General features: G+C 44.2%; 1 protein-coding gene across 5 annotated transcripts in view; it reads left to right on the forward strand.

Annotated features, from left to right (window-relative positions):
• The window catches only part of ATXN7L3 (ataxin 7 like 3), a 109,480-nt gene that overhangs the window by 26,064 nt on the left and 55,512 nt on the right, over window positions 1-27,904 (forward strand). For all 5 annotated transcript variants that reach the window (XM_085874660.1, XM_085874661.1, XM_085874662.1 and 2 more), the window contains 2 exons: window positions 18,434-18,605; window positions 27,431-27,534. In XM_085874660.1, coding sequence (XP_085730786.1) covers window positions 18,434-18,605; window positions 27,431-27,534 — 276 coding nt within the window. The remainder of the gene's footprint in view (window positions 1-18,433; window positions 18,606-27,430; window positions 27,535-27,904) is intronic.

The raw sequence follows: 27,904 nt of genomic DNA on the forward strand, positions 1-27,904 counted from the left end.
CCCCTTCACTGGTGCAAGCAATTCGAGACCCTCATCCAATGTGTGTTTGAGCAGTGGGTCAACAGTCCCATCAGGTTCTATGGGTTGAGGAGAAAAGGAAGAGTGAATTATCGGGGAGGGTCGAGACGGCGGAGGTGTTGGCAGCGGCTTCACCACAGCAGGCTTCCCCAGGACCGTCTCCGTTTTTGTTGTTTTCTTTGCTGCGGAAGAACATCGTCTCACACACTCCCTGATTAGATTTTTAATACAAGTGATGACAACAATCACAGCTATGAACATCATGAGCCCTATGAACAACCAATGGATTATCCAGGCTCCCCAACTACCCAATATTCCCTTCAACCAAGATCCCATTGACCATCCCTTTTTAAAATCATATTTTGCACCTTCAGCTTTAATTTTTTCAGCCAAATTATCAATTTCTTCTGAATTATCTGAAATGTATGTGCAGCATTCCACACCTATGACCACACTCATCCCTCCTTTTTCTGCTAAAAGCATATGCAGAGCGATGCGGTTTTGCATAACGGTTGTCCGTATAGCTACCAGCTCGGCACTTGTTTTGTGAAATCCTTCGCTAGTGGTGTTAGCAAGTTTCTCCAATGATGCTGCCAGATTGATAATTTCTCTTGCACTTTTGCCAGCTCCATAAAAGGGGAATGCAATCATGAAAAACCTCTCAATTTCTGAAATGGCTCTTTTCGATCTGACCTGTGGTATAAAAGGCAATTGGTCAGTGATCCGAATCCTGGATAGTACAAATCCCAAATAGCATGATCCCGTCCATCCCACTGGTAGCCATGAGTATGCCTTATATCCGCACACAAAATATTTACCATTCAGGGGTGCCTCTGAGGTTCAATGAGGTTATTTGCTTTGATTTTTACAGGTATGGTTGTCCCATTAATTTGTCCTTTTATGGTCACCGTCTCATTAACATGTCTAGCATAGTACCGGCATGTTGATTCTCCTAAGTGCCCCCCCTGTCTTCTAACTAGGCAAATCAATCCAATTTGTTTGTGCATGAGCTGAAAATGTTGGGGGGTACTTTTCTAATCCCTCCCCCTTCTTCAATCCATCATAGTTTGTTACTTTTGTCACTCTCGTCGGGTCCTGTCCCACGGCTTTTTGCTTAATAGTTCTGTACTTAGGGTAATACCAATGCTCGTAGTTCGTGCAATTATAACCCCCCTTCTCCCAATTACTTTTTATTTCTGCTATTCTACCTTCCACTGATGCCTTCTCTACTTTAGTTAAAACTGGTCTATCCTGTCTACGGACTATGTACCCACACATGTCCTCCCCTGGAGTGGAACTGCAAACAAGGGTAATCCATGTTTTGAGGAGTGTGGAAGGTGTGAACATACCCAACATTTCTTTTTGTTCACTGCCCGAGCGTACTGTTGAGATAATGCCAGGTAGGTGTTCAGTGGATGATCAGTCAATTATTTATGTAGGATTATTTCTCGTCTCTTTCTTTTACCACCCCTTGAGCCTACCTGATCTAATCTTTTATTCCCTTTTTCCCTAATCATAGTTCTCTCATCATCAGTTTTTCCTTCGCTATCACGCATGCGGCTCATATTGTAAAATACCCATGTGCATCCAAGTGCTCAAAAAATTGCGGTCATGGTAAGATAGGTGTTGTTCATGTTGTCCCTGTCTCTGCTGGTATTGCCAGTTTACAGTGTGTGGCATGTATCCAAGCCGTCTTACCCTCGCACTTTACTGCAGTCGGAGGAGTCAGCAGTACCTGAAATGGTCCTTTCCACCGAGGTTCCAAGGCTGTTTTCCTCGTGAAGTGTTTTATCAGCACGTAGTCTCCCGGCTGGAAGGCGTGGTATGGCTTTTCCACTGGTTCGGGTAGGGCCTCTTTTACCCTTGTGTGTATTGTCCTTGCGATCCTGCAAAGCTGTTTACAAAATGTCAGCAAGTTCTCGTCCATCATTGCAATATCCAGATTATTCATGTTTGTGGGGGCAGTCAGAGGCAGCCGCATCGGCCTTCCCATTAATATTTCGTGAGGGGATAACCCTGTTTTTCGGTTTACTGTCGATCGCATGCTCATTAGTGCTAAGGGTAATGCCTCTGGCCACTTTAACCCCGTCTCCGTCGTTATTTTAGCCAATTTGTTCATCAGTATTCCGTTTTGCCGATCCACAGCACCTGCTGACTCTGGGTGATAAACACAATGAAATGTTTGTTTAATTCCCAGTGCTTTACATGCTGCCTGTGTCACTTCCCCCGTAAAGTGTCCCCCTTGATCGTGGGACACTTTATGAGGGATGCCAAATCGGCAGAAAAAGCTTTTTAACAGGTGCTTTACCATGGTCGTGGCATCAGCCTTTGCACATGGGTACACCTCTACCCACTTAGTAAAAATATCTACCACTACCAAAACATTGCTGAAACCGCATGATGGAGGCATTTTTATAAAGTCTATTTGTAGGTATGTGAACGGTCCCCAAGGGGCTGGGTGATCTCCCAATTCCCGTGTTTTTCCCTCTTTCTGTTGGTTATGCTGTTGACATACCTGACAGCTCTTACAAACCCCTTCTACTATTCTCGCAATTCCTGGTGCATACCAGGATTCTTGCACCTGTCTCACAGTCCCCCTCTTGCACACATGTCCATTTAAATGGGCCATGCGTGCAAGCCACGGTAGGATTTCAGTCGGTGCTATGACCTTTCCCCTGTTAGACCATAGTCCGTCTGCATCCATTGTCCCTCCTGCAGCTTGCCATTTGTCACGATCATCCAACGATGCTGCAGCTTGAATTGCAATAATATCTGACAAGCTATAGCGATGCAGCTTAATTTGTTCCTTCGGTAGTCGTGCTGGCATTACCAAAGGAATAGGTAGACTAGCCGCCTCTTTTGCAGTTTTATCCGCCTTGTCATTTCCTTTGTCTATATCCGTAGTGAGTTTCTGGTGTGCACGGCATTTCATCACCGCGACATCCGCTGGTGCTGAGATACTTTTTAACAGCTCAGAAACTAAATCCCCATTCTTTATGGGTGTTCCTGCAGAGGTGAGAAATCCTCGCATTTTCCATATTGCACCTTTGTCATGTACTACACCAAAAGCATAATTAGAATCAGTGTATATATTTACCACGATGTTGGCAGATAGTTCACATGCCCTTATCAGGGCACACAGCTCCGCCTGCTGGGCAGAAAAATGTGCAGACAGGCGTCTCGCTTCAATAACTTCACCATGGGTGCACACGGCGTATCCTGCATGCCCCGAGCTGTCTCGGCCTCGATAGGCCGAACCATCGATTAACAAGGTGAGGTCCGGGTGTTCCAAGGGTTGATCCTTTAGATCCGGGCGCACGGTGGATACTTCTTGTATTGCCTCTGTGCAGTCGTGAGCATCGCCATCGTCTTCCGTTGGCAGCAAGGAAGCAGGATTAAGAACATTACATCTCTCAATCTGCAAATTCGGCTGGTGTAGGAGAGTCGTCTCGTACTGCATCAGGCGTGTGTTGGTTAAATGTCGTGTCTGCTTTTGGGTTAATAAAGCTGTGACGCAGTGAGGTACCCTTAGCGTGAGGGGGTGACCCATTACAATCAATGTCGTGCGCTTAACTGCGTAGCTGGCTGCGGCCACTGCTTGCAAACAGAGGGGTAGGCCATCTTCGACCGGGTCCAGCCTTCGGCTGAAATATGCAATTGGTCGCTGCCGGTCACCGTGAGATCGTGTCAGCCCAGCCTGCGCAAATACTCTAGTTTCGTGAGAATAAAGGAAGAATGGTTTCTCGTAATCTGGCAGCCCCAACGCTGGAGCCGTCGAGAGGGCCGTTTTTAATTTGGTAAAATATTCCCCCATCTTCTCAGTCCACTCAATTACATTGGGCTGGTTTTTGCCCACCACAACATACAGTTCCTTCGTCAGAATTGCATAATCGACAACCCACTGTCTATAGTAGGTTGCCATACCTAGGAATCGCATCATCTCTTTCTTTGTGCGAGGGCGGGGCACTTCTGCAATTGAAGTTACCATCCCCTTATCCAATTCCCTCTTTCCGTGTGAAATGTGGTGTCCCAGATACTTAACCCTCTCCTGCACTAATTGCAACTTGTCTTTATTCACCTTGTGGCCTTTACTTGCCAATGCCTGGAGCAGCTGCAGCGTATCTGTTTCACACGCTGCTTTGTTTGGGGAGCAAATGAGCAAATCATCCACATATTGTAGCAGCTCTGATTTACCCTTGAAGATAACATCTTCTAAGTCCTTATGTAAGGTATGCGAAAATAATGTCGGACTATCTGCAAACCCCTGAGGCAAGACAGTCCATGTGTATTGACGGCCTTTATACGTGAAGGCAAATTTAAACTGGGATTTTTTTTTATCATTGGGTACGGAAAAAACCGCAGAACATAAATCGATTACAGTAAAATGAGTAGAACCTGCAGGTATAGACGTCATTAACCCCTCTGCACTCGGTACCACCGGGTGGACACCTTGAATCACCTCATTTACTTCCAGTAAGTCCTGGACAAATCTCCACTTATTTTTCTGTGGCTTTTCACTGGCAGTATAGGCGTGTTACATGGGCTTGAAGTTTCTACAATTATACCTTGCTCCTTCAAAGACTCAATTACGGGTGCTATCCCTGCCTCAGCCTCCTTCCGAAGGGGGTATTGGCGCACATTCGGCCAAGGCATTCCTGGTTTGAGTTTAACCACAAGGGGCGTTGCCCCAATGATACGGCCCACATCATTGTCATGCCGAGTCCACAATTCTTGTGGGACCCTTTCTATCAAACCTACGTTTCCTCCTTCATTTGCCGTTTCCATCACCCTCTCACGCTTTGGTGGTAGATTAACCTCTTCCATCAATCCTAATAACACCTGTTCCTCAAAATCGCAAATCCACCCTTCATCGTTCGCTAGCTTATGCACCTGCCAATGCAACATCGTTGTTGTGCAGGTCGCAACTGCCCCCTGCAGGCGATAAACCATAAAGCCCAAATCCTTTGGGTGATAATCTTTTGCTGTGGTTATTGTCACATGCGAAGTTACTCCCGGCGGGTACTTTGTCAATTGCCTTTTGTGTTCTGTGAGCTTTACCTCCATTGCAACACCTTCCTTACCAATCATCAAACGGCAAATCAATAGATCATTGCATGTTCCCAAACACGGAGCAATTTTCTCCGCAAATTCAACATCATCTCCATTCGCATCATAATAGATTGTACAATGTGGAGGCTCATAGTAGATGTGTGTCATTACTTGTGCATTGTCTAGCTACATTTGCATTTCCTCACTTTTGGCTAAGACTTCCTTTAAACATATCAAAGCATCACTAATTGGCTGTCTTTGCAGCCTCCACCAATAGACAACTGGGTGCGGTGTCATTAATATCATCATTGCTGACTGTGCTTTATCCCAGGGAATATCCACAAAAACCCCTTTTTTTGTACATGCTATTTTACATCCCAACTTACACAACAAATCTCTGCCTAACAGATTCACCGGTGTAGTGGTTGTGAGAAGAAATGCATGTTTTTTTTTTTTTCCTGTAAGGGTCCACATCTTACTGGTAATTGCATTGTTGTCTTTAATGTTTGTATGCTACCGCCCAACCCTACTACTTGGACTTCAGCATTGGATTTTTTAACCCCTGGCAGCTCTCTGGCTGCTATAGTAGAGTTGGTGGCTCCCGTGTCAACTAGAAAAGAAAGTTTCTTACCTGAAATATCTAAAGAGTAGGTCGGCTCCTCTGTTGGGGTTGATGTCAACATTGCCCCTTGTAACACGGGTCCACCCGCGGTCTGTCAATATGACTTACAATTTTGTGGTTGTCTTGATCCTTCCTCCTGCTGGACCTCCGATCGTCCTCTTTGTGGGCAATTCCTTTTCCAATGTCCCAGTTGTCCGCACTGGAAACATCCTTGTGGTGCACTTGGTTGTTCCTGCTCTTGTCTTGCTGCAGTCCTCGAGCGGGTCTCTGGTGGTGTTCGCGTCCAGCCTTTGTTTTTTCCACTCCATTTCTTGGGCCGTCCATCCTGTGCTGCTGGTGGGGGTCTTTGCGGACCTCTCATTCACCGTCCCCATTTCCCGGCCGATTCTTCTTCTTCCGAATCTGTATCATCTTCCTCTGGTCCCCACTTTCTCCAATCCTTATTCTTTCTTTGGTCTGTTACTTTGTCTAGCAACACCATCTGCAACACTTCGTCTTTAATTTTTGCCTTTGCGTTCTCCCGTTCTTCCGCTCGGTCCATACATTGATCAGCTGCTATACAAATCTCACTTGCTTTCTTGCCCTGCCAACCAAACAGTACATACTTCAATTGTTTTTTAATTTGAGGCCTGAGCCCTTCCATTACGAAGTTGGTGACCGTTCGCTGCAGTATGTCTGCTTCAACTTGAAACCCCCCATATTGTAAGAGTGTCTCCATTAGTCTATCCATAAACTCGGAGGCCCGTTCCCCTTGACGTTGCTTTGTTTCATAGATTTTATCCCAATCTAGTGCTGGTGGTCACAAAGCTTTCTCAATCTCCTCATACAGGCGCCCTCGCTTATCTTGCCGATCTGCTTCGGTGCATCCTGCTGGTTCGTCTGCTGTCCATTCAGCACCCTCTCGAGCTCTCTTCCATTCATATGCAGACAAAACTGCTTGACATAGCACCCCAATGTCACTGTGGGTGCATTGATGTGCTGCAACCCACTGCGTTATTAAGTCCCTTACTGCTCCTGCATTTCCCCTCAGATCTAATACTCTCTCCTTCATTGATCTTAATTCGATCTCTTGAAACGGTCGGTACACTGACTGAGCCTGCACTCCTGGTGCCGCCGGAGTTATTTCTTGAACCGGAAAAGCAGAGGCTGTGGCCATCAGCCCCATACTCTCAAGGTTCGGATACAAACTTGGTGTGTTTTTAACATATGCAGATGGATCACCTGTATTATTTCCCTGAGCTTCCCGCCCTTGTACTTCAATCTCAGAGGCTTTTACCGAGGCAGAAGCAATCCCAATCCCTGGTTGTTGCAATCCTTTTACCTGTGTTTCTAATTTCAACAGTTTCCGTTTTACCAAATTTCTAGCTACTTCACAATTTTGTAGGGCCTCCTCTTCCCACATTTTCCACGCTTCAAGATCTGGCTCTGGTTCTAACTTATCACTTGTCCGTTGTTCTCATTGACATGACGAGTTATTTATAGTTTCTGCTCTTAAAGAGCTCCATCTCGGGAATGGGCATGGGTCTTCCTTTGTCCATTTATGCCATATGCTAACAAATTGGGTACATGACTTAACTCCATACTTCCCATACATCATTTCTGCCACGGTATTCATGGGTGGCGCATTATTATTCAATTTTAGCTTCGACGTTTTATTTCCCATTTTCCTTGATCCTTCCTAAGGTATCCTCGGGCTGGTCAGTATTTTGGCCAGGGTGTTCTCGGGCTGGGTCGGGTGTCTTTCACACCTTTCCACGAACACTCACACTCCCTTGCACACCTTCCACGCCCTCAATCTCCCACAAAAACCTTCTCCCTTGGAGATGTCTCAGGTTACCCTCCCAGGGTTTTTCCCTTCAATCTCCCCTTTGGACCCTGTCATATGGAGATTTCTCAGGTTAGCCTTCCAGCGTTTTCCCTCAGTCTTGCCTCCGGACCCTGTCCTCTCGGACCCTAAAACCTCCCGGGGTACCCCTCTTTTGATGTGTATAAAAGCTCCCTCTTTTCCGTTCTTTTAAGATAAGGACACACCACAAAGAGCAGCGAACCTGTATGCCCCGGTGTGAGAAAAAGAGGCAGTTCTTACCTTATCTTTAAGCTGGCCGGCTCTGTCCTCTTTTTGTCTCACCAAGCATGCAGGTCCCCTCCTTTACTCTGCTTACCCCTCGCCAACTGCGCCAAAATGTCGAGATCAGGTTTTCACGGCTGATTGAAATCAAGCAATGTCTACACCAATCGTCGTAGAGAAGAGCTTTTAATACACACCAAAAAGTGTATACACAAGAGTAAGTAAAGCACAGAATACCTACAGTATACCAGCTCAGCCAAACTCTGGCTCGCTCAGCAATTTAGCTTGATATATATTCACTTTGTTCTGTCCCCCTTGTAGTACCATCTGTTTTCATGATTTCCCATTTCATCAGGTTTCTATTTGAGATGCCATCCTCAGAAATCTTTTCCCTTTGAGGTAACAGAAAGAAAACTCTCCCTCCCTTACTGTGTTCTCTCCCCGGACTGGCAAAGCATTGATCTTTCAACAGCAAGATCTGTTTTTGGTTAATGTGATAGGCAGATCTTTATCACAATATATATTATCTTCCCATTCTGCTTGCCAGATGTTCCATTCTGAAGATGAATCGGTAGAATGAAAACAACACCTTTTTATACTTTTAAAGGTTACTTTCGATCGTTTAAAGTATTTTCACCAATAATGGCTGTTTTTCAGTGTTGGGAGAAGTTCAACAGCTCCACAGCCGCAGGGCGTATTTAGAACTTGTGGAGACCGAAAACGTGGGGTTGCCGTACGGTCTTTGATTTGATGTCACACGGTGACCTTAAGGGGGCCCTGCGGCGGCCATAGAATTTTCAAGGCAGACGCAAGGTGCCCACAAGGCGACCGCAGGGGGGCCCTAAGGCGAACGTGCGGCCAGATGGACGGTAACGAGTGGGTTCATTTTTTTATTTATTTTTTTACCAGTTTTTTTTTTTGGCTTGTCTAATTGCTACGGCGAATATAGAAATGAAAAAAGTTATAACTCCGCGTTATAATTCCACTGCGAGCCCTACGGCCTGTAAAAGATAGCCAAACGGCGTGAGGCCACCGCAGAAACTCTGCGGCCGCCGCACGTTTCTGTCAATTTAGAGAGCGTACGGCCGCCGTATCCTCGCCGGAGAGCAAATGTGACTTAGGCCTAAGTGGCTCGTTTCCGTACGAGTCCGTCCAGGGTATGAAAACTCGGTAGATCGCCACGTGGGTCTCTTTTTTTTTTGTATTATTTGTAGGTATTTTGAAGATTTGGCAAATAACCCTGTAACACATGGTGGAAATATTGACCCTTCACAGTCCAAAACAAGGACCTGTCGACTCCAGACTTATACAGGGCGACGATCTGAATTCTGGGCGATCGGTCGAGCCGACTCCACTGCTCCATCTGGTGGTCGTGCTCGCGGCCGACGTCCCGGCTCCGCAACAATATAATTAGAACTGCCACTTTATAACTGCTGGTAGTGACGACCAGGTACCAAGACTTCCCGCTTTGATACAACCCCACTTTGATTAGACACTTGACCCTGACCCATGACGTTTACTATTATACTATTAAATTTAGATTGGGATTAAAATAAATTTAATTCATAGCAAATTGAAGACCAAATAGGTACAGTCCTGCATTGGAGAAATCAGGAGGAACCCAAACAAGCAAAAAGCAAAGATGGAGTCATCAGGAGGAACCTGTATGGGATATGTGTTTGTGTTGCTACTCCTTTACCTTCATACTCATTCAGGCACAGCCAAGTATGCCTCATTCTTCTTCTTCTTTTGGCTGCTCCCGTTCAGGGTCACCACAGCGGATCATCCGTATGATCCGCATAGTGATTTGGCTTAGTTTTTACGCCGGATGCCCTTCCTGACGCAACTCTGGTCGCCTCTTACGACACAGGAATATGGTACACCTATTCTAACCGGGGCATACACTGGGCCCAGTACACTGGTACTCACTTCGCCGACCTCGGAAGGATGACAGGCTGAGTCAACCTCCTGGTGTGTATTAATTCAAGCGGCCAACGGGGCTTGAACTCAGGATCTTTTGGATCCCAAGCCGCTACCCTCACCACTATGCCAACACCAGGCTCAAGTAAGCCTCATTCAACAACTAAATTAAAATAATCGCGAACCCAGATTCAAAAAATAAAAATTCTGGCTGTTACACCATGTGTCGGATCAGGTTGAAATTTAAAACATTTGTTCCCCATCAACACTAGATCATAATTGTGAAGTTTCACATCGATTGATTTAGTGGTTCAAGAGAAATAATTTTAAAAACATTTTCGCTCGATTCAATATGGCTGCCAGGCCATGCGACATCAATTATTTGTGAATACCCTGGTATTCCCAAGGCTTGAGGAACATTTGTGTGAAGTTTCCCCTCGATCTGTCCAGTCATTCTGAAGGAGATTTTTGAAGGTTTTTGGGTAAATCCAATATGGCTGCCAAACCATGTGACCGATGTCATGTGTGAACCTTTTGTTTCTCATGGATAGGCAGTCATGTGTGTAAAGTTTCACCTTGATCTGTTCAGCCATTATTTTCTTTTTTTTTAAACAATATGGTTGCAGAATCACGTAACCGATGATGTCATGAATTTTTTTTCTGTCGACCAGTTTATTCCTCGATGACCTTCAAAAATTTTCAGACTGATCAGGTTTAGTGTTCTGTATATTATGCAATTGTGATGTCGTCATGATGGCACCAATGACGTCATTAACTAATCACACTTTTTCCGCATGAGGAGTACTTGCCACGTGCCAAGAGTCACCACCGCCTGCCCCCGCTGCGCCGTCACCACCGCCTGCCCCCGCTGTGCCGTCACCACTTCTGATATCCTCAGCAACCTCACCCCCCCCTGCCCCCGCTGCGCCGTCACCACCGCCTGCCCCCGCTGCGCCTGCCCCCGCTGCGCCGTCGCCACCACCTGCCCCCGCTTGTGCCGTCACCACTTCTGATGTCCTCAGCAACCTCACCCCACAACCGTAACCAACTATTATTTTCAAATTTCTCACATTCTGCTACTTGCTGCAAATTATCAATGTGTTCCTTCAACCTCCTAATAACTATCCTCAAGTGGGCTATTCCCTCACACTTCCTTCAACAATAAGAACCCTCTGCCCCCTATTGTTCATGTGGCTCACATTGAGCAACTATCATAATTTATGAACTCCTCTTCTTTTCTTCTTTTGTCTCTTTATACCCTTTTTTGTCCTCGTACTCCCAAGGCCCCAACTGACTTAATGCTAAAACTGATACTGATAAAACTGATAAAGATACTCCCAAGTATCTACTGATGACTCCATCTACACCTCACTATCCGAAAACATGGACCATCTTCTGTCTTCTCATCCAAACTCTCTCTTCCTCTTATGTGGTGACTTCAATTGTCATCACACCAGTTGGCTAGGTGTGGGTACCTCTCTCACCTGCCATGGCACCTCAGCAAAAGCTTTCTGCGACTCATTGGGACTGACTCAATCGGTCAACTTCCCGACCCGGATCTCAACCAATGGTACTTCATCTCTTCTGGATCTGGTTTTGACAAATTTCCCTGACAATATCTGCTGCTCTTCCTTCGCTCCAATTGGTTCTTCTGACCACGTCCTTGTCAAAGTGGACATCTCTCTGGCTGTTATCAGAGAACCACCTCACCGCCGTCGAGTCTGGCATTTCACTCAAGCCGACTGGCAGGGTCTCCGAGCAGCCATCAAACTTACAGACTGGTCTCCTATCACTACTTTCTCAAACATCAACTCATCCTGGGAATTCTTTCAAAGAAACTTGCTCTCCCTCATGCACAGATTTATCCCCTCTCGTGTTCAGTTGTCTTACCCTTCCTCCCGCCCTTGGTTTACTGAAGCTTGTGGCGAGGCAGTTGTCCTGAAACAACTTGCCTTTGCCTCATGGAAAGCAAACCCAACTGAGGGCAATCTCAGTTCTTTCTACAAAGCTCAGAACAAGTGTGTATCTACCCTCAGGAGAGCCAGAAAACAACATCTTTCTCATCTCAAGTCTGAACTCTCAAACCTCTCTCCCTCCTCAAAATCCTGGTGGCGTTTAATCAAATCTGTTTCTGGTGTATGTTCCCCCTCCATCCCCTCCCTTACCTCAAATGGCCGCACTGCTGATTCCACACGTGATAAAGCTGAATGTCTAAACTCGGTGTTTGCAGCTAAATCTTGTGTCCCAAACCCATCACTATCTCTACCCACTTTACCCAGTCGCACCCAACTGTCCCTGGACTCTGTGTCCTTTTCTCCTGACAAGGTGGAGAGCTTGCTTTCAAACCTCGAGTCAGATTCTGCAACCGGTCCAGACGGCATCAGCCCACGTGTCCTCAAAGCCTGCTCTTCTGCTCTTGCTCACCCTCTCTCTGTTCTATTCACCTTCTCATTTGCCCAAGGTCATCTGCCATCTGCTTGGAAATCTGCTAACATCACTGCCCTGCATAAAAAAGGTGCAAAAACAGATCCCTATAACTACAGACCAATCAGCCTTCTCCCAATTATCAGCAAGGTGATGGAATCCATCATCGCTTCAGATATGAAATCCTTCCTCTTCTCCAATGGCTTGATTTCCAATCATCAATTTGGTTTCAGACCAGGTCACTCTACCCTGGATATGCTGCTTCTGCTCTCCCATCAATGGATGGAGGTCCTCAATGCCAGACAGGAAATCCGAGCTGTATCCCTGGACATATCACGTGCTTTTGACACAGTCTGGCACCCTGCCCTACTCACCAAACTCTCTTCCCATGGTATTCAAGGCCATCTCCACTCATGGCTCGCAGACTTCCTCTCCTGTCGCAGTCAACGTGTGGCCCTAAATGGAGTTCTTTCATCCCCTCTTCCTGTGCAGGCTGGAGTTCCTCAAGGTAGCGTTCTGGGCCCTGTTCTTTTCTGGTTTTCATCAATGATCTCTCGGACTCTCTGGAAAATCCTCTATTTCTCTTTGCCGACGACTCCACCCTCTGCCGTACCATCTGTCATCCCTCAGACCGGCAAGCAGCAGCTTCTTCGCTCACTGCAGATCTGGATAAAATCACAAACTGGTCCAACACGTGGAACATGTCTTTCAATCCAGACAAATCTCACACTCTCACTATGTCTCTTCGAAAGGACCGTTTACAAAACCCCCCCATCCACTTTCTCAACAATCCTCTGGAAGAAGTCTTTTCTTTCAAGCTTCTAGGTCTCACTATCTGCCATGACCTTTCCTGGGAAAGTCACATTTCCAACCTCGCCTCAAAAGCCAGTCGCCGACTGGGAATCCTCCGTCATGCTAAGTCCTTCTTCGGCCCTCTTGAGCTCCTGACCACTTACAAAGCTTTTGTCCGTAGCCTGATGGAGTACTGCTCTCCCCTCTGGGCTGGTGCTCCTGCCTCCCACCTTTCTCGGCTTAACGCTGTCGAAACCAGGGCATTTAAGATCATCGGCATCTCCCGCAATGAAGCTGAGTCTTTGGGCCTCTCACTCAATCACCGCAGGTTGGTCGGTGGTCTTTCTGTCTTCTACCGAATCCTCTCCAGCCTTGCCCCCCCTGCTCTCTCTGCGATTTGTCCCCACCACATTTCCACAGGGCGCTCAAGGTCCGCCAACAACCCCCTTCTGGTAAAACTACCAAAATCACGAATCACTGCTCATCTTCACTCTTTCATTCCTCTTTTTTTGCGCCTTTGGAATAGACTTCCTCACTCTATTCTTTCCCATTCTTCCCTCCAGGCTTTCAAAACAGCTGTTCACCACCACCTCTTATCTTCCCCCATCCAAATCCTCGATCTTTTCTACCCCCGATAATCCACCCAAGCCCACTTCCTTCATTTCTCCTGCTTTCCTTCCTGAAAGTCCCTGAAATGTCCATCTTCTCTTTGCCATGTTCCCCGTCCCATCCCCATCCCGCTCCCGTTCCACATTTGAACTTGTGTGTTTGTTCCCCACTGTTTTGTCCCTTCCACTCCCGCCCCTCTTGTCTCATGCCTCCTTGATGTGAGTTGTGTGTTTGCTCTCATACGAGCCTCGACCAAGGTATACAAAAAAAAAAAAAAATCTGTGAGGGGGTAGAGCATCACCTGTGGACAGGTGATTCTCGTCCCGCTTACAGGGGAATTCGCGCATTACGTTCATCCAAGCCCATCCCTCGGAGCACTACAGTTCGAGCAGAGAGTGGTAGGCTCTTGACAGAGGAGTCTGAAGTGAAGGCCCGCTGGGCCGGTTACTTTGAGCGGTTGTACCAGGCTGATCCCCCAACTGTCGAGTTGGACATCAAGGGTGTTACAATCCCTGTTGCTGACCCTCGAATCAACTGTGGTCCACCTACGCTTGTGGAAACACGGGCTGCGGTGAACCAGTTGAAACGGGGCAAAGCTCCAGGGATATGTGGCATCCATGCCGAACTTCTCAAGGCTGGTGGAAATGCTGCACTCGTGTCGTTGCATGCAGATTTGTGCTCTGCCTGGAACACAGGCATCATCCCAACTGACTGGAAGAGGGGCCTTGTTGTCCCTCTCTGGAAAGGGAAGGGTGATCGTCAAGACTGCAACAACTACCGAGGGGTGACGCTGCTCTCAGTGCCGGGCAAGGTCTTTGCTCAGATAATTCTCGATAGGGTTCGCCACCATCTGCTTGAGCACCAGCGTCCAGAGCAGTCAGGCTTTACACCAAAGAGGTCAACGATTGACCGTATCCTTGCACTTCGTGTCCTCACCGAACGCAGACGAGAGTTTCGGCAGGGGCTGCTTGCAGCCTATGTTGATCTCTGTAAAGCGTTCGATTAAGTGAATCGGGATGTCCTCTGGAGGATTCTTGGTCTTCGTGGGGTGCCACCAAAACTGATCGATCTGATGTCTGAGCTCTACTCTGGTACTGAGAGTGCTGTGAAGTGTGGTGGTACCATCTCTGACTTATTTCCAGTTGTTACTGGAGTTCGTCAGGGATGTGTACTTGCCCCCACACTTTTCAGCACTTGTATGGACTGGATTCTAGGGAGGATGTCGGAGAGATCAAGTTGCGGTGCGTCATTTGGGAATGTCAAGATCTCGGACCTTGACTTTGCAGATGATGCAGTCATCTTTGCGGAGACTTTAGACATCCTCTTGGGGGCCCTCGAGGTGCTGAATGAGGAGTCGGAGCCATTGGGATTACGGGTTTCTTGGGTCAAAACTAAGATCCAGGCTTTCGGTGACATCTTGGATGCTGCTGTCCTGTCTGTGTCTGTTTGTGGTGAGGATGTTGAGGTCGTGGAGAGATTCACTTACCTTGGCAGTGATATTCATGTCTCTGCTGGCTGCGAGTCAGAGGTCAATAGACGTCTGGGTCGGGCCTGGGGAGTCATGGATTCACTGGATCATGGGGTGTGGCGCTGCCGGTACCTGTGCGGGAGGACGAAAGTCCGAGTCTTCAGGTCCTTGGTACTTCCAGTCTTGCTCTATGGGTGCGAGACTTGGACTCTGACCAAGGATCTGAGACGGAGACTTAATTCCTTTAGTACCAGGTCTCTTCGGAGAATCCTTGGCTATCGCTGGTCGGATTTTGTGTCCAACGAGCGGTTGCTGAGAGAGACTCGGATGAGATTTGTTACCTGCATAGTCCGTGAGCGTCAGTTGCGGCTCTATGGATATGTGGCTCGTTTTCCTGACTCTGATCCTGCTCACCAGATTCTCTCAGCGAGGGAGTCTCATGAGTGGAGGAGGCCAGTGGGTCGACCACGTGCCTCATGGTTGCAACAGGTTGACAATCATCTCAAGGAGATGGGGATGGGCCTGGCATCTGCCTGGGGGATGGCCAGACGGAGGCCCCTGGAGTTCCGGCGGAAAGTGGACGCAGCGACGTGCTGTTCTGGCACATGCTCCCATACCTGACCTGACCTGTTCTTGTCGAGTTTACCCTCTTGCGAAATACAGAAAGTGATGTCCTCACAGTTCTACAAAGCGGACGTGGGTGCTTTGCATTCTGAGATGCTTTCTCGTTCTTGTTTTTTTTTTCTTTTTCTTCATACATGCTGTTGTGCTTCAATCTTGACCAACTAGCTTGACCAACACGGTGATTATTATTCGTGTATGCATTAAGGAGAGGTTGTGTGCAACCCAGTCGCTGAGGAGGGGGGAAGGAGGGAAGAAAATTGATTGTGTCTAATGGTGTGTGGTGAAATGCAGATGAGGTGCAGAAAAGAAAATGGAAACGAGTGCATGTCTGTGGGGTCACTTAAAATAACTCCGCCCTCGTCGAACACTCTGATGCATCCATAGCAGACAAGATGGAAAACAAGAGACAGAACATGTGAGAAGACACTTCCTGTGTGTAAAACTATCTGTGCTTGTAAATGTGTTGTCGGCTTTGTCCTAATGAATGTGCCCGGCATGCCGCCTGGATCGCTTGCCCACCCAGCGCTCCACTCCACCTGCTCCGTTCTACGAGCTCCGTCCACCTGCTCAGTTCCACTTTTCATCCCGAACCACCAACCAAACCAAAAGTGTTCTTTTTCATCATCTATCGCTCACGGTGTTTTTATAGTTGTTTCGTGACGGAGGAGCCTGAAGCCGGATCAGGATGGTCTGTAGGAGTTTCTGTGTGCCTCCTTTGGTGCACGGACACTTTCCCAAGTGTTGGCCCCGCCCATGCGTGGACTTGGTACCAAAAATGGTCTCATTTGCTCTGCACTTTGCCACACGACTCATCTCCGAGATTAACATGGGGCGAGGGTATCTGCTGGTGCTCTCCGGCCACGAACATGCAATGGACGCCTAATGAGGGTCATAATTGGGCGGAGCGCTAGGACTATCCATACAATATTGAATGGATTTTAGCACACACTGCACTTAAAGTTACACGCCAAAAGGTCCCGAGCATAAGCATCTCCAATGGTATGTGGCACACATTCCCCCCTGCCACCTCCAAAGGGCAGTGGTGGGCATTTGTGGCGGTGACTGTGGTTGCGGCGTATATAGTGGTGGCGTAGCGTTGAGTTATGGCTTGGTGGTTGAGGCGTCGTCGTTTTGATTAATGGCGAAGGTAAGCGAGCTTGGGTTGTTGTGGAGATTGACGTGGGGACTTTTGTAAAGGCGTTGTGGTGGTTGTAGAAATATTGTAGCGTTGGGGTCCGAGTACGGCAAAGGTCTGAGGTGATGTGTCGGATAATAGCGCGAAGTTTGAATGAGGTTTTGGCGGCATATGCAAATTAGTGCTTGCATGTATGCATGAGGAGAGGTTGTGTGCAGCAAAGTAAAATATGAGGATAAAGACCTACCAGAAGGTCCATGCAATGCATCGGACTCATAAACCCACTCGGCATAAGGGAAGGATTATCTAAGATGAAATAACTATCTCAGGACCACTATATGTTGTGTGCCATTGCTTTCGGGGGAGCGTTGGCTTCGCAGAACTGCAACACAATGATCATTTGCCTAAAAATGCATGAAATGTGATGTTTGTTATCTTCAAGTGATGTGATGTGTTGTATTCATCGTATATTGGTTTGTACTAAATGTTATAAAGTCAAAAAATAAAAATACTAACTGGTCGATTATTATGCCTCCACTGACAAAGTTGCCGGAGGTATTGTGTGTTTCGCGTTGTCCGTGTGTCTGTCCAATGCTATTTTGTTTTCTCTGCAACCGCTTATCCGATTGATGCACAATTTTCACCGTATGTGCGACTACTCATGTAGGATGTTTTAATGATAATTTTGATGTCATAGGTCATGTGGTGTGGCAGCATTGATTTATTTGACGGTTTAGAATAAACCTTTAAAAATCTTCTTCAAAACGGCTTGACAGATTGAGGGGAAACTTCACCCACATGCTCCCCAAGTCTTGGGAATACCAGGGTGTTCATGAATAATTACTAGGTCACATGGTCTGGCAGCCATATTGGATTCAAGGAAAATCTTTAAAATATATATTTCTTTTGAACCGCTTCATCAATCGACGTAAAACGTCATAATTATGATCTAGTGGTCATGGGGAATATATGTTTCAAATTTCAACCTCATCGGCCACATGGTCTGGCAGCCGGAATTATTTAATGTTTTGCATCTGGGTTCAGGGATTTAATTCAAACTTAGCACAAGTATTGCAATCGAGTAATAATGTGGGCGGAGGCATATCTGGTGACGAGACGTCGAGGAGTGCCCTTCTAGTTTTAAATATATTGCCCATGCCAAATAGTCGTGAAGTCTGCAAAATGTCTGCAATGTGGGCAAAGTCGTGAAAAGTTTCAACCTTGCTCTTCCATGAGCTTCGCTTTTGTAGAGAAATAAAATATTGTTTCAAAGACTTTCTTTTAACTTTTAATATCTCTCTCTCTCTCTCTCTCTCTCTCTCTCTCTCTCTCTCTCTCTCTCTCTCTCTCTCTGTCTCTCTCTCTCTCTCTCTCTCTCTCTCTCTCTCTCTTTCTCATTTTGTCTCTCTCTCTCTTTCTCTCTTTCTCTCTTTCTCTCTTTCTCTCTTTCTCTCTCTCTTTCTCTCTCTCTTTCTTTCTCTCTCTCTTTCTTTCTCTCTCTCTTTCTCTCTCTTTCTCTCTCTTTCTCTCTCTTTCTCTCTCTTTCTCTCTCTTTCTCTCTCTTTCTCTCTTTCTCTCTTTCTCTCTTTCTCTCTTTCTCTCTTTCTCTCTTTCTCTCTTTCTCTCTTTCTCTCTTTCTCTCTCTTTCTCTCTCTTTCTCTCTTTCTCTCTTTCTCTCTTTCTCTCTTTCTCTCTTTCGAACAGAGATAGTGGACAAAGCAGGAGTGGACATCTTTGGGCAGGTTTACAATCAATGCAAGAATCGTGACTGTGAATGTCCTAACTGTGGACGCACGATTGCTGCTGCACGTTTTGCACCCCATTTGGAGAAATGCCTTGGGATGGGACGCAACAGCAGTCGGCTAGCTAACCGCAGGTGACCGTTTCATTTTTACCTCATAATTTCTTCTATGTGCCTTTTGTAATTTACATGAACGTGCCATTGTGAAATTGCATTAGTTATTGAATTGCCTTCCCCCTCCCCTTTTTTTGTTTTCTTGTTCAAAGTGAACTCTTGGTTCATGTGATTTGCTTTGAATAAATAAAAAATGTCAAATGTTCTTTCTCAAATATGTGGATTGAAATGCTCAATGTAGGTGGCATAGTCATAAAATTGATTTTCTTTGTGGACTTCATCAATCATTGGCTTTTAGCCAACATAAAGAATGTCACTATCTTATTGTGTTTTGATATATTTCACTACCCCTCCTCCCCCATCCCCCACCACCTCTCTCCTTGGAGTCATTCCATGTCAAATCAGCCAAAAAAATGAAATTCTGCGGTGACCCCCTCAGATTTTCCTGAAAAAATTCTCAAAGCTACCTTAACATATATGAGGAAGGTTTGCCAAGTTATAGCTCAAAATTCCAAGTAGTGTCCAAGATATGGCCCGACAAACACCCTAGGGGTGTTTCAATTCTGGAAGTCGCGAGTTGCAGATTTGTATCTGAAGCATTTTTGGAGGGCTCTAAATTCCAGAGTTTTACAAACAGAGTTCTGAAAATTCACACAAATGGTGTCTATTCGTGAGGCTTTCAGAATCTGACATAAAAAAAATGTTCTACTTAAAATGCTTTTTAAGATAAGTACTCAAAATTAGTGATTTGTAACATGCAGTCAAAAAAATTTGAGTTTTCAAATTGCTGCCAACTGTCAGTTTATTCATCATGAAGAATTGTGTTGCCTGATTTACATAATCTATTCACTGGATGATTTACACAAGAAAACTGAAACCTTTTGGAGCAAAATCTTGGGTGCTATAGGTGTCTGAACTTTGCTCCAGACTCAACGACACTGAAATTTGCCCCAAGTGTTCACCATGTTGACAGTTACACAGCTCTTTTAAATTTTTGTCACTTAAAGACACATACATAGGCAAACTGAGGTAGAAAATTGAACAGTTCTCAATCCCTTCTATTTTTAAACGATTTTTATAAAGGCCCACTATTAAAATAAAAACATGTTCGATGAAAGATGTAGAACAAAAGCAATAGGTGTGCTTTTGTAGTGGAAGCCATGTCAAGCATTCCAAAGCTGACACCACAAAGAGCATGCAGTAGTGTTTCATGGTCAGAATCTGTTTCTTTTATAACATTATTAATCTCGTATCATAGAATTAAATTTGCACATAAACATCAAATTTATACCAAGTAAATACTTGTGTAAACCTTTATATTCATGCAAAATATAAATGTGGGGTTTTAAGTTTTGAAGTAATTTACAAAAAATGCATCAATTTCTAATGATCTGCAGTCCCAAAAGCTACTTTGTTGAAAATAAATTTTTTACTAACAAACATATCGAAAAAATAAAGATATTGCAAGGAGGTATGACTTAAGTGGAATCTAACAATATATAAATTGGTTTAGTAAAGCATAAAGAAGTGTACCAAAATCATTTCCAAAGTTAGGCATGAAGCACAACTCTATCTTATTTAGGCTTCAACCTAATACACAGCCCTGTAGTAACTGCCAATGCTCATTGTTACATTTTATTATATCCTGGCAATTATAAAACTAATCACTGTTCACTTTGTACAATGTATCCAAGTACATTTGTCCAAACAATTTGATATGAAATTATGAAAAAAAAAGTTGAATCAGAAATTGTACCTACATTTACAAATGGATGTAGACTTTTGTACAATGTACACTAAGTATATAAACAATTACATATGCAAATGAATATTTATAATGGTGATTATTATGATCACATTATGTGTCTTAATTTGTAGTTGAGATTGGTGGCGGCCTGAAACTAAAATATCCTTTTTAAAAAATGTGAGCCAAAATAAAGTAACCACATACTTGTTCTGACCAAAAAACACAACAATTTGATCATTGTGGTGCCAACTTATGAATGTTTGGCATGGTTTCCACTTCAAAAGCACACCTATTGCTTTTATTCTACATCTTTCATCGAACATGTTTTATTTTAAAAGTAGTGGGCTTTTTAAAAAATCGTTTAAAAATGGAAGGGATTGAGAACAACTCTTGAATTTTTTTTACCACAGTTTGCTGTGTATGTGTCTTTAAGTGACAAAAATTTAAAAGAGCTGGGTAAGTGTCAACATGATGAACACTTGGGGTAAAACCGGGGTAAATTTCAGTGTCGTTGAGTCTGGAGCAAAGTTCAGACACCTATAGCACCCAAGATTTTGCTCCAAAAGGTTTCAGTTTTCTTGTGTAAATGATCCAGTCACTAGATTATGTAAGTCAGGCAACAAAATTCTTCATGATGAATAAACTGACAGTTGGCAGCAATTTGAAAACTCCAATTTTTTTGACTGCATGTTACAAATCACTACTTTTGAGAGTACTTATCTTAAAAAGCATTTCAAGTAGAACATTTTTTATGTCAGATTCTGAAAGCCTCACTAATAAGCACCATTTGTGTGAATTTTTAGAATTCTGTTTATAAAACTCTGGAATTTGGAGCCCTCCAAAAATGCTTCAGATACAAATCTGCAACTCGCGACTGCCAGAATTGAAACACCCCTAGGGTGTTTGTCGGGCCATATCTCGGACACTACTTGGAATTTTGAGCTATAACTTGGCAAACCTTCCTCGTATATGTTAAGGTAGCTTTGAGAATTTTTTCAGAAAAATCTGAGTGCGTCACTGTAACCCCCGGCTGAAATGGCACAGAATGACCCCTTGTGCAGCGGGAGACGGGGTTTAGTAATCGTCTGTGTCTGTGTGTGTGTCACAACGTTTTACCAATTGAGCTTTTGTCATCAAATCTTCAACAAACCCTTGTTATTAGAATATGGGGAACACAAGTCAATAAAATGGACAATTTCTTTAAACTGTCATTTTTGTCAAGTTTCGGTCGAATACAAAGCAGATGTCGGTGCTTTGCATTTTGAGATGCTTTCTCATTCTTTATTTTTTTTTTCTTTTTCTTCATACATACTGTTCTTCAATCTTGACCAACTATCTTGACCCACACGGTGATTATTATTCGATACCGTTCTTTCTGGTAACTCATTCATCCATCACAACCAGGATGACTGTTCAAACATCACCACATTTTGATGAAGAAGGGAACTCGTGTATTCACTTCTGGTTTGTACCCACTCCATACCACTTTTCTTAGTTTACAAGAATGAGGTGATGGTGACATTCAGGTAATAGTTCCAGAGCAGCAGCAAATAACAGCGTTGCTTAGTCTACTGGTCCTTCTTGGTACAATTACGTTTTTGGTTGTTTCAATGGCCGAGCCTCTCACCAATTAATGGAAAACGTGAGTTCAGAGAGTTGTTTTGGGAATGAAAGAGAAGCAGTGATAGGATAGACTGATGTATAAATTGGTGCCATCAGTGCAATAATAAATACTATATTGAAATGAGAATAATCAGATACTGAGATTTGGAGGGCAAGGACTGAACTTTGTACAACTTGAGTTGATGGTAAAATTGTCTCAATTTTGATGTCAGCAACTGCATGGATTTTCTCTCTCATGGATCTCTAAAAAACAAGTTGAAAGGGTATCTTTATGGCTGGGAAGCTCAAAGTTAAGAATATAACCAAGTTAACAATTTTTTTTTAATTATTTTATTTTTTGAGCTATTCCGTTCAAAATTCGCCATAACATGGTTCGCCATTCATAAACATCAAATAATCAAAAAGTAACGTTAGTATCGACTCTCAACTGTCATATGATGATTTTTTGGGGGGATATCTCATCTTGGCTCTTGGAATAGTCAGGTGGCAGTTGATAAAACGCAATATGTCAGTGGGACAACATGTGGATGTAGCAGAGAAATGAATGAACAGCAAGAGAAATAGATAGGAGGGAAGTAATGTTGAGGACATAAAATATCACGCTTAGGGATGGAGGATGACCAGAGGTGGTGCTGTGTTGCCAAATGAAGAGACTGAGCAAGGAGGTTCCATTAGTTGGAAAGGAATGGGACAAATTCACAGAGGTGAGCGTGAACCTGCATTTGGAGCCAGCTTTGATAATGCAGAGCAAGGCTGGATGCCAAACTGTATCGAAAGCTCGAGATATTTCCAGAGATGGCTCTGATCTCATGTTCGATATTGAGGGCCTCCACCATTGTTGGGAGAGTAAAAGCAGCATTTCCAAGGCAGAGTGACCATGTCTGAATCTGAATTGATGATCTGAGATAAGGCTGTTGGAGAAGAGGAATGATTTTATGTCAACTGCTATGATGGATTCCATGACCTCCCTGATGATTTGAAGTATGGTAAGTTAGGTTAGGTGTGGGAGCATGAGCTGGAGCAGCGCATCACTGCATCCACTTTCTGTCAGTACTCCAGGGGCCTCCATCTGGCCATCCCCCAGGCAGATGCCTGGCTCATCTCCATCTCCCTGAGATATTGATCAACTTGCTGCAACCACGAAGCACGCGGTCGTCCCGTTGGCCTCCTCCACTCATGAGGATCCCTTGCTGAGAGTGTCCGGTGAGCAGGATCATCGTCAATAAATTGAGCCACATGTCCATACAGCCGCAGCTGATGCTCATAGACTACACGGGTAACAAATATCATTTGAGTCTCTCTCGGCAACCGCTCATTGGACACAAAGTCTGACCAGCGATAGCCAAGGATTCTGTGAAGTGACCTGGTACCAAAGGAGTTAAGTCTTCGTCTCAGATCCTTTGTCAGAGCCCAAGTCTCACATCCGTAGAGCAAGACTGGAAGCACCAAGGACCTGAAGACTCAGTCTTTCGTCATCCTGCATCGGTACTGACAGTACCACACCCCATGATCCAGTGAATCCATGACTCCCCAGGCCCAACCCAGACGTCTATTGACCTCCAGCTCACAACCTGCGGAGACATGAATATCACTGCCAAGGCAAGTGAATCTCTCCGTGACTTGAACATCCTCCCACAAACAGGTACAGACAAGATGGCAGCATCCAAGATGTCAATGAAAGCCTATATCATAGTTTTGATCCAGTAAACCTGTTGTCCCAGTGGCTCCGATTCCTCATTCAGTGCCTCATGGGCCCCTACAAGGACATCCAGTGTTTCCGCAAGGATGACTGCATCATCTGCAAAATCGAGGTCAGAGATCTTGACATTCCCAAACGATGCACCGCAGCTTGATCTCTCAGACATCTTCCCCAAAATCCAGTCCATGCAAGTGTTGAAGAGTGTGGAGGCCAATACACACACCTGACGAACTCCAGTAAAAACTGGAAATAAGTCGGATATGGAACCACCACACCTCATAACACTCTGTACCAGAGTATAGTTCAGAAATCAGATCGATCAACTTTGGTGGCACCCCGCAAAGACCGAGAATCCTCCAGAGGGCATCCCGATTCACTGAATTGAATGCTTTTCAGAGATCAACATGGGCTTCAAGCAGCTCCTGCCGAAGCTCTCGTCTGCGTTCTGCGAGAACCTGGAGAGCAAGGCTACGGTCAATCGTTGACCTCTTTGGTGTAAAGCCTGACTGCGCTTTGTGCTGGTGCTCAAGCGGATTGTGGAGAACCCGATGAAGAATGATCCCAGCAAAGACCTTGCCCGGCACTGAGAGCAGCGTCACCCCTCGGTCGTTGTTGCAGTCCTGGCAATCACCCTTCCCTTTCCAGTGAGGAACAAACGAGGCCCCTTTTGCAGTCAGTTGGGATGATGCTTGTGCTCCAAACAGAGCACATAACTGCATGCAGTGATACCATTACAGCATTTCCACCGGCTTTGAGAGAAGTTAATTTCCACAGTCTCATTGGGTCTGTAGTTAAGGGTGTCTGCTTTTGCAAGTTGTTATGTAATGCTTTGATGTTGGCTGATTTCCAATTTCCGAGGTGTATGTAGTAGATTAGTTCTGAACCGTTAAAAAAAAAAAAAAATATATATATATATATATATATATATATATATATATATATATATATATATATATATATATATATATATATATATAGTAAAGTAAAATATCCTGGTGTTGGCGCAGTGGTTAGGGCAGCGGCTTGGGATCTAAAAGGTCCTGAGTTCAAGCCCCGTTGGGCCACTGAATTAATACACCAGAGGGTTGACTCAGCCTGTCATCCTTCCGAGGTCGGCGAAATGAGTACCAGTGTACTGGGCTGGTGTATACCCCGGTTAAAATAGGTGTACCATATCCCTGTGTTGTAAGAGGCGACCAGGGTTGCGTCAGGAAGGGCATCCGGCGTAAAACATGTGCCAAATCCCTATGCGGATCATACGGATGATCTGCTCTGGCGACCCCGAACGGGAGCAGCCGAAAGAAGAAGAAGAAGAAGAAGAAGAAGAAGAAGATAGTAAAGTAAAATAAAAAAACCCGCGAATACACAAAGCAAGTCACGCTTTATAACCTGTGAATACACAGAATTCATCTTTGTCAAGATGAATAGCGAATCTGCAAATCGCAGGGTCCGACTGTGCATCAATTTGTTTGATCTTTCCATTGTGACAAGTTGAGAATGTGAGTTTTGTTTGGTTTAAAAGCTTTTTGTTTTGATGTACAATGGTCGAGGTTCATGGAGGGGCTATGTATTGCAAGTGTGAGTTCAATATAATGATCTTTTCCAGATCAGCTTAGAGGGAAGCCACTGATGTCACCGACCTGTTTGCGGGATGTAGAATTTTTATGTATAATGTGGAGTCATCTGCAAAGAGAAAAATAAAGTTTTCTAGATTTTCAGATAAGTCATTAATGCACACGAAAAGTACAAATCGGTCCAACACTGTCTTTGTGAAACCCTGGCTTTTACCTGGAGACAAGGTGAGATACCCCTGAGAGCTATATACTAAGTAAATTAGTGGAGGGAGCCAACAAGCTCGGAAGGATGGTGGCTTTGTATTCTAAAGACAGAAAGCTTGGCTTGATATTGCCTGATATTGTCAAATGTTGAATATTCAGTATCATGTAAGTCGATTTTCATCATCAATTAAGTCAAGTCGCACACGTGGACTTCAGCCTTGACAACATCCTTCCCAATAATCGTTATAAATGTCCTTCCTGCAATGTGCTTGCTGAGTTGCATCACCTTGTACACCTTGCCATTTAGAGCAACGGCATTCAATTGTTTTTGAGTTTGGGAGTTTGATGGCAGGGGCTCACATTCTTCTGCATTGAGTCTATGATAAATGGCTTTTTTTTCTTTTCTTCTCCTTTGTTTTTTTTACAGGCTCTAAGGCTCTTGGAGGAACTACAGAACAAATCATGCACACAGGTAGACAGATACATATGAGATAACACCAGACTGACTTTCACACAAATGCAGCCACTGAGATTTGGGGAAGTGACACCACTTCTCAGAACACTCTGGGCTCCAGACACATCATTTTTATGACATCGGTTTTCTTTCTGCACTCAGCAGGTCAGTCTGGGAGGAATTTCCTCCTCCACTTGGATGCCAACCTCTGGCTTTTATCCTTACTCTCTCCTTTAGACGTTGAGCATCAATCAAGGAGGCAACACGTACCATTTTAAAAAGTCTTTGGTATGACTCGGCTTGGGGTCAAACGACCAACCTCCCAGACTGAGAACAGATATTCTATTACACCACCAAGTCCAACTTGCCTCTATATTGGAGTTTGAAGCTAGGCTGAATTCATCAAATGCCAAGCACTTGCACTGGCTTTTGGATTTTGCATGTGTTTGGGCCCTATTAAGTGGTGTACTTTTTGCTCCCTCACTGGTTGCAGTTTCCTCAATGAAGTCTCCACTCCTTTCTTTAGTAACACCTCTATTCCTTCTCTGTGCAAACCTTATTCTTTGCATGAATATAAAATTGTCTTCCCATCTCCAATCTTCATCTGTCGCAAGCCTTGCCATCGGGTGCCACTCAGTCCAAGCACATCCCATTCACAGCTTGTCATTTATTTCATAGCTTGCGTGATTTTTCTGCTTCTCTCATTGTTATACAATTACAGGTTCTGATCTTGCATCTTTTCTTGGATTAGGAGAATGCCACTATCCTGGCAGTACCTTCCTTTGGGCTTTCAATAATGTCGTTCATTGAAGCAGTGATTTGCTGACACCTTCCAACTGACGAAATGACTTGAGTTCTTAAAGTTTCTGTGATGGATCTTTTATATATATATATATATATATATATATATATATATATATATATACATATATATATATATATATATATATATATATATATATATATATATATATATATATATATATATATATATATATATATATATATATATATATATATATATATATATATATATATATATATATATATATATATATATATATATATATATATATATATATAAATGGGTTATTGACCCAGAGTCCAATCCTCCTCCTTTCATCTGGGGTGTGGAACCCAGCATTTTTACTACGGCATATTTGCCACCAAAGCAAACTTGGGAACCAGTTAAGTCCTTCAGCCTTGATGTATTGTAGCCCACCTGGAATTTCTACTTGCTTTCCCTTTGATTTGAGGATGACAATGCCTGCAAGTCTACCCTCTCTTGCCCCCCACACACCTCGACACCCATACTTGTATTCCTTTACTTCTGGCAATCGATGTGATTCATTACAGGCCTTTTCTGATAGCATTTTATTTCGATTCTTCTGAGTAATGTAATTTTCCAAGATGATAATTAGAAGTTTGTTTACGTGTCCAGTAGATATTTAAATACCTGGAAACGAGATTTATTGTGAATTATACATGTTTGGATACATATGTATATATACATATATATTTATTAATGGTTGTTTTTGGATGCAGATTGGCAAACAGTAACAACAGCAGTTTGAACAAGTCTGAGAGTGACCCAGAGGACAATGATGACATCAACGACAATGACTGGTCATACAGCTCTGAGAAAAAAGGTTTGTCAAACCTGCATTGTCATAATAAACCCAGGCAAAAATAACATTCCTTTCCTGTAGTAATTCTCTGCAGACTACTGTTGTATATGAGAGTACACCTCTCATATACTATAGTTCTAACTGTAGCATTTTTGTCTGGGAAAGCAAGGCCATCTTCATTAAAGAAATGGGAAATTCCAAGAGCTATATGTTCACTTAACAAATTTAACTTCAAAGTATATCAATGGCATGAGGAAGTTTGTGGGTTATTAATGAAACTTCACCATAGATGAGGTTTGCTTTTTCCTGTTTGTTGCTGAATCGGCAACATTCAGTCTCTCTTCACAGGTGTATATATTGTCGGAAGGATGTGGTAATTATTACTGTGAAG

This window comes from Eptatretus burgeri, chromosome 3 (genome assembly GCF_056783735.1).
Source record: "Eptatretus burgeri isolate ZD-2024b chromosome 3, Ebu_testis_v1, whole genome shotgun sequence".
NCBI lineage: Eukaryota > Metazoa > Chordata > Myxini > Myxiniformes > Myxinidae > Eptatretus > Eptatretus burgeri.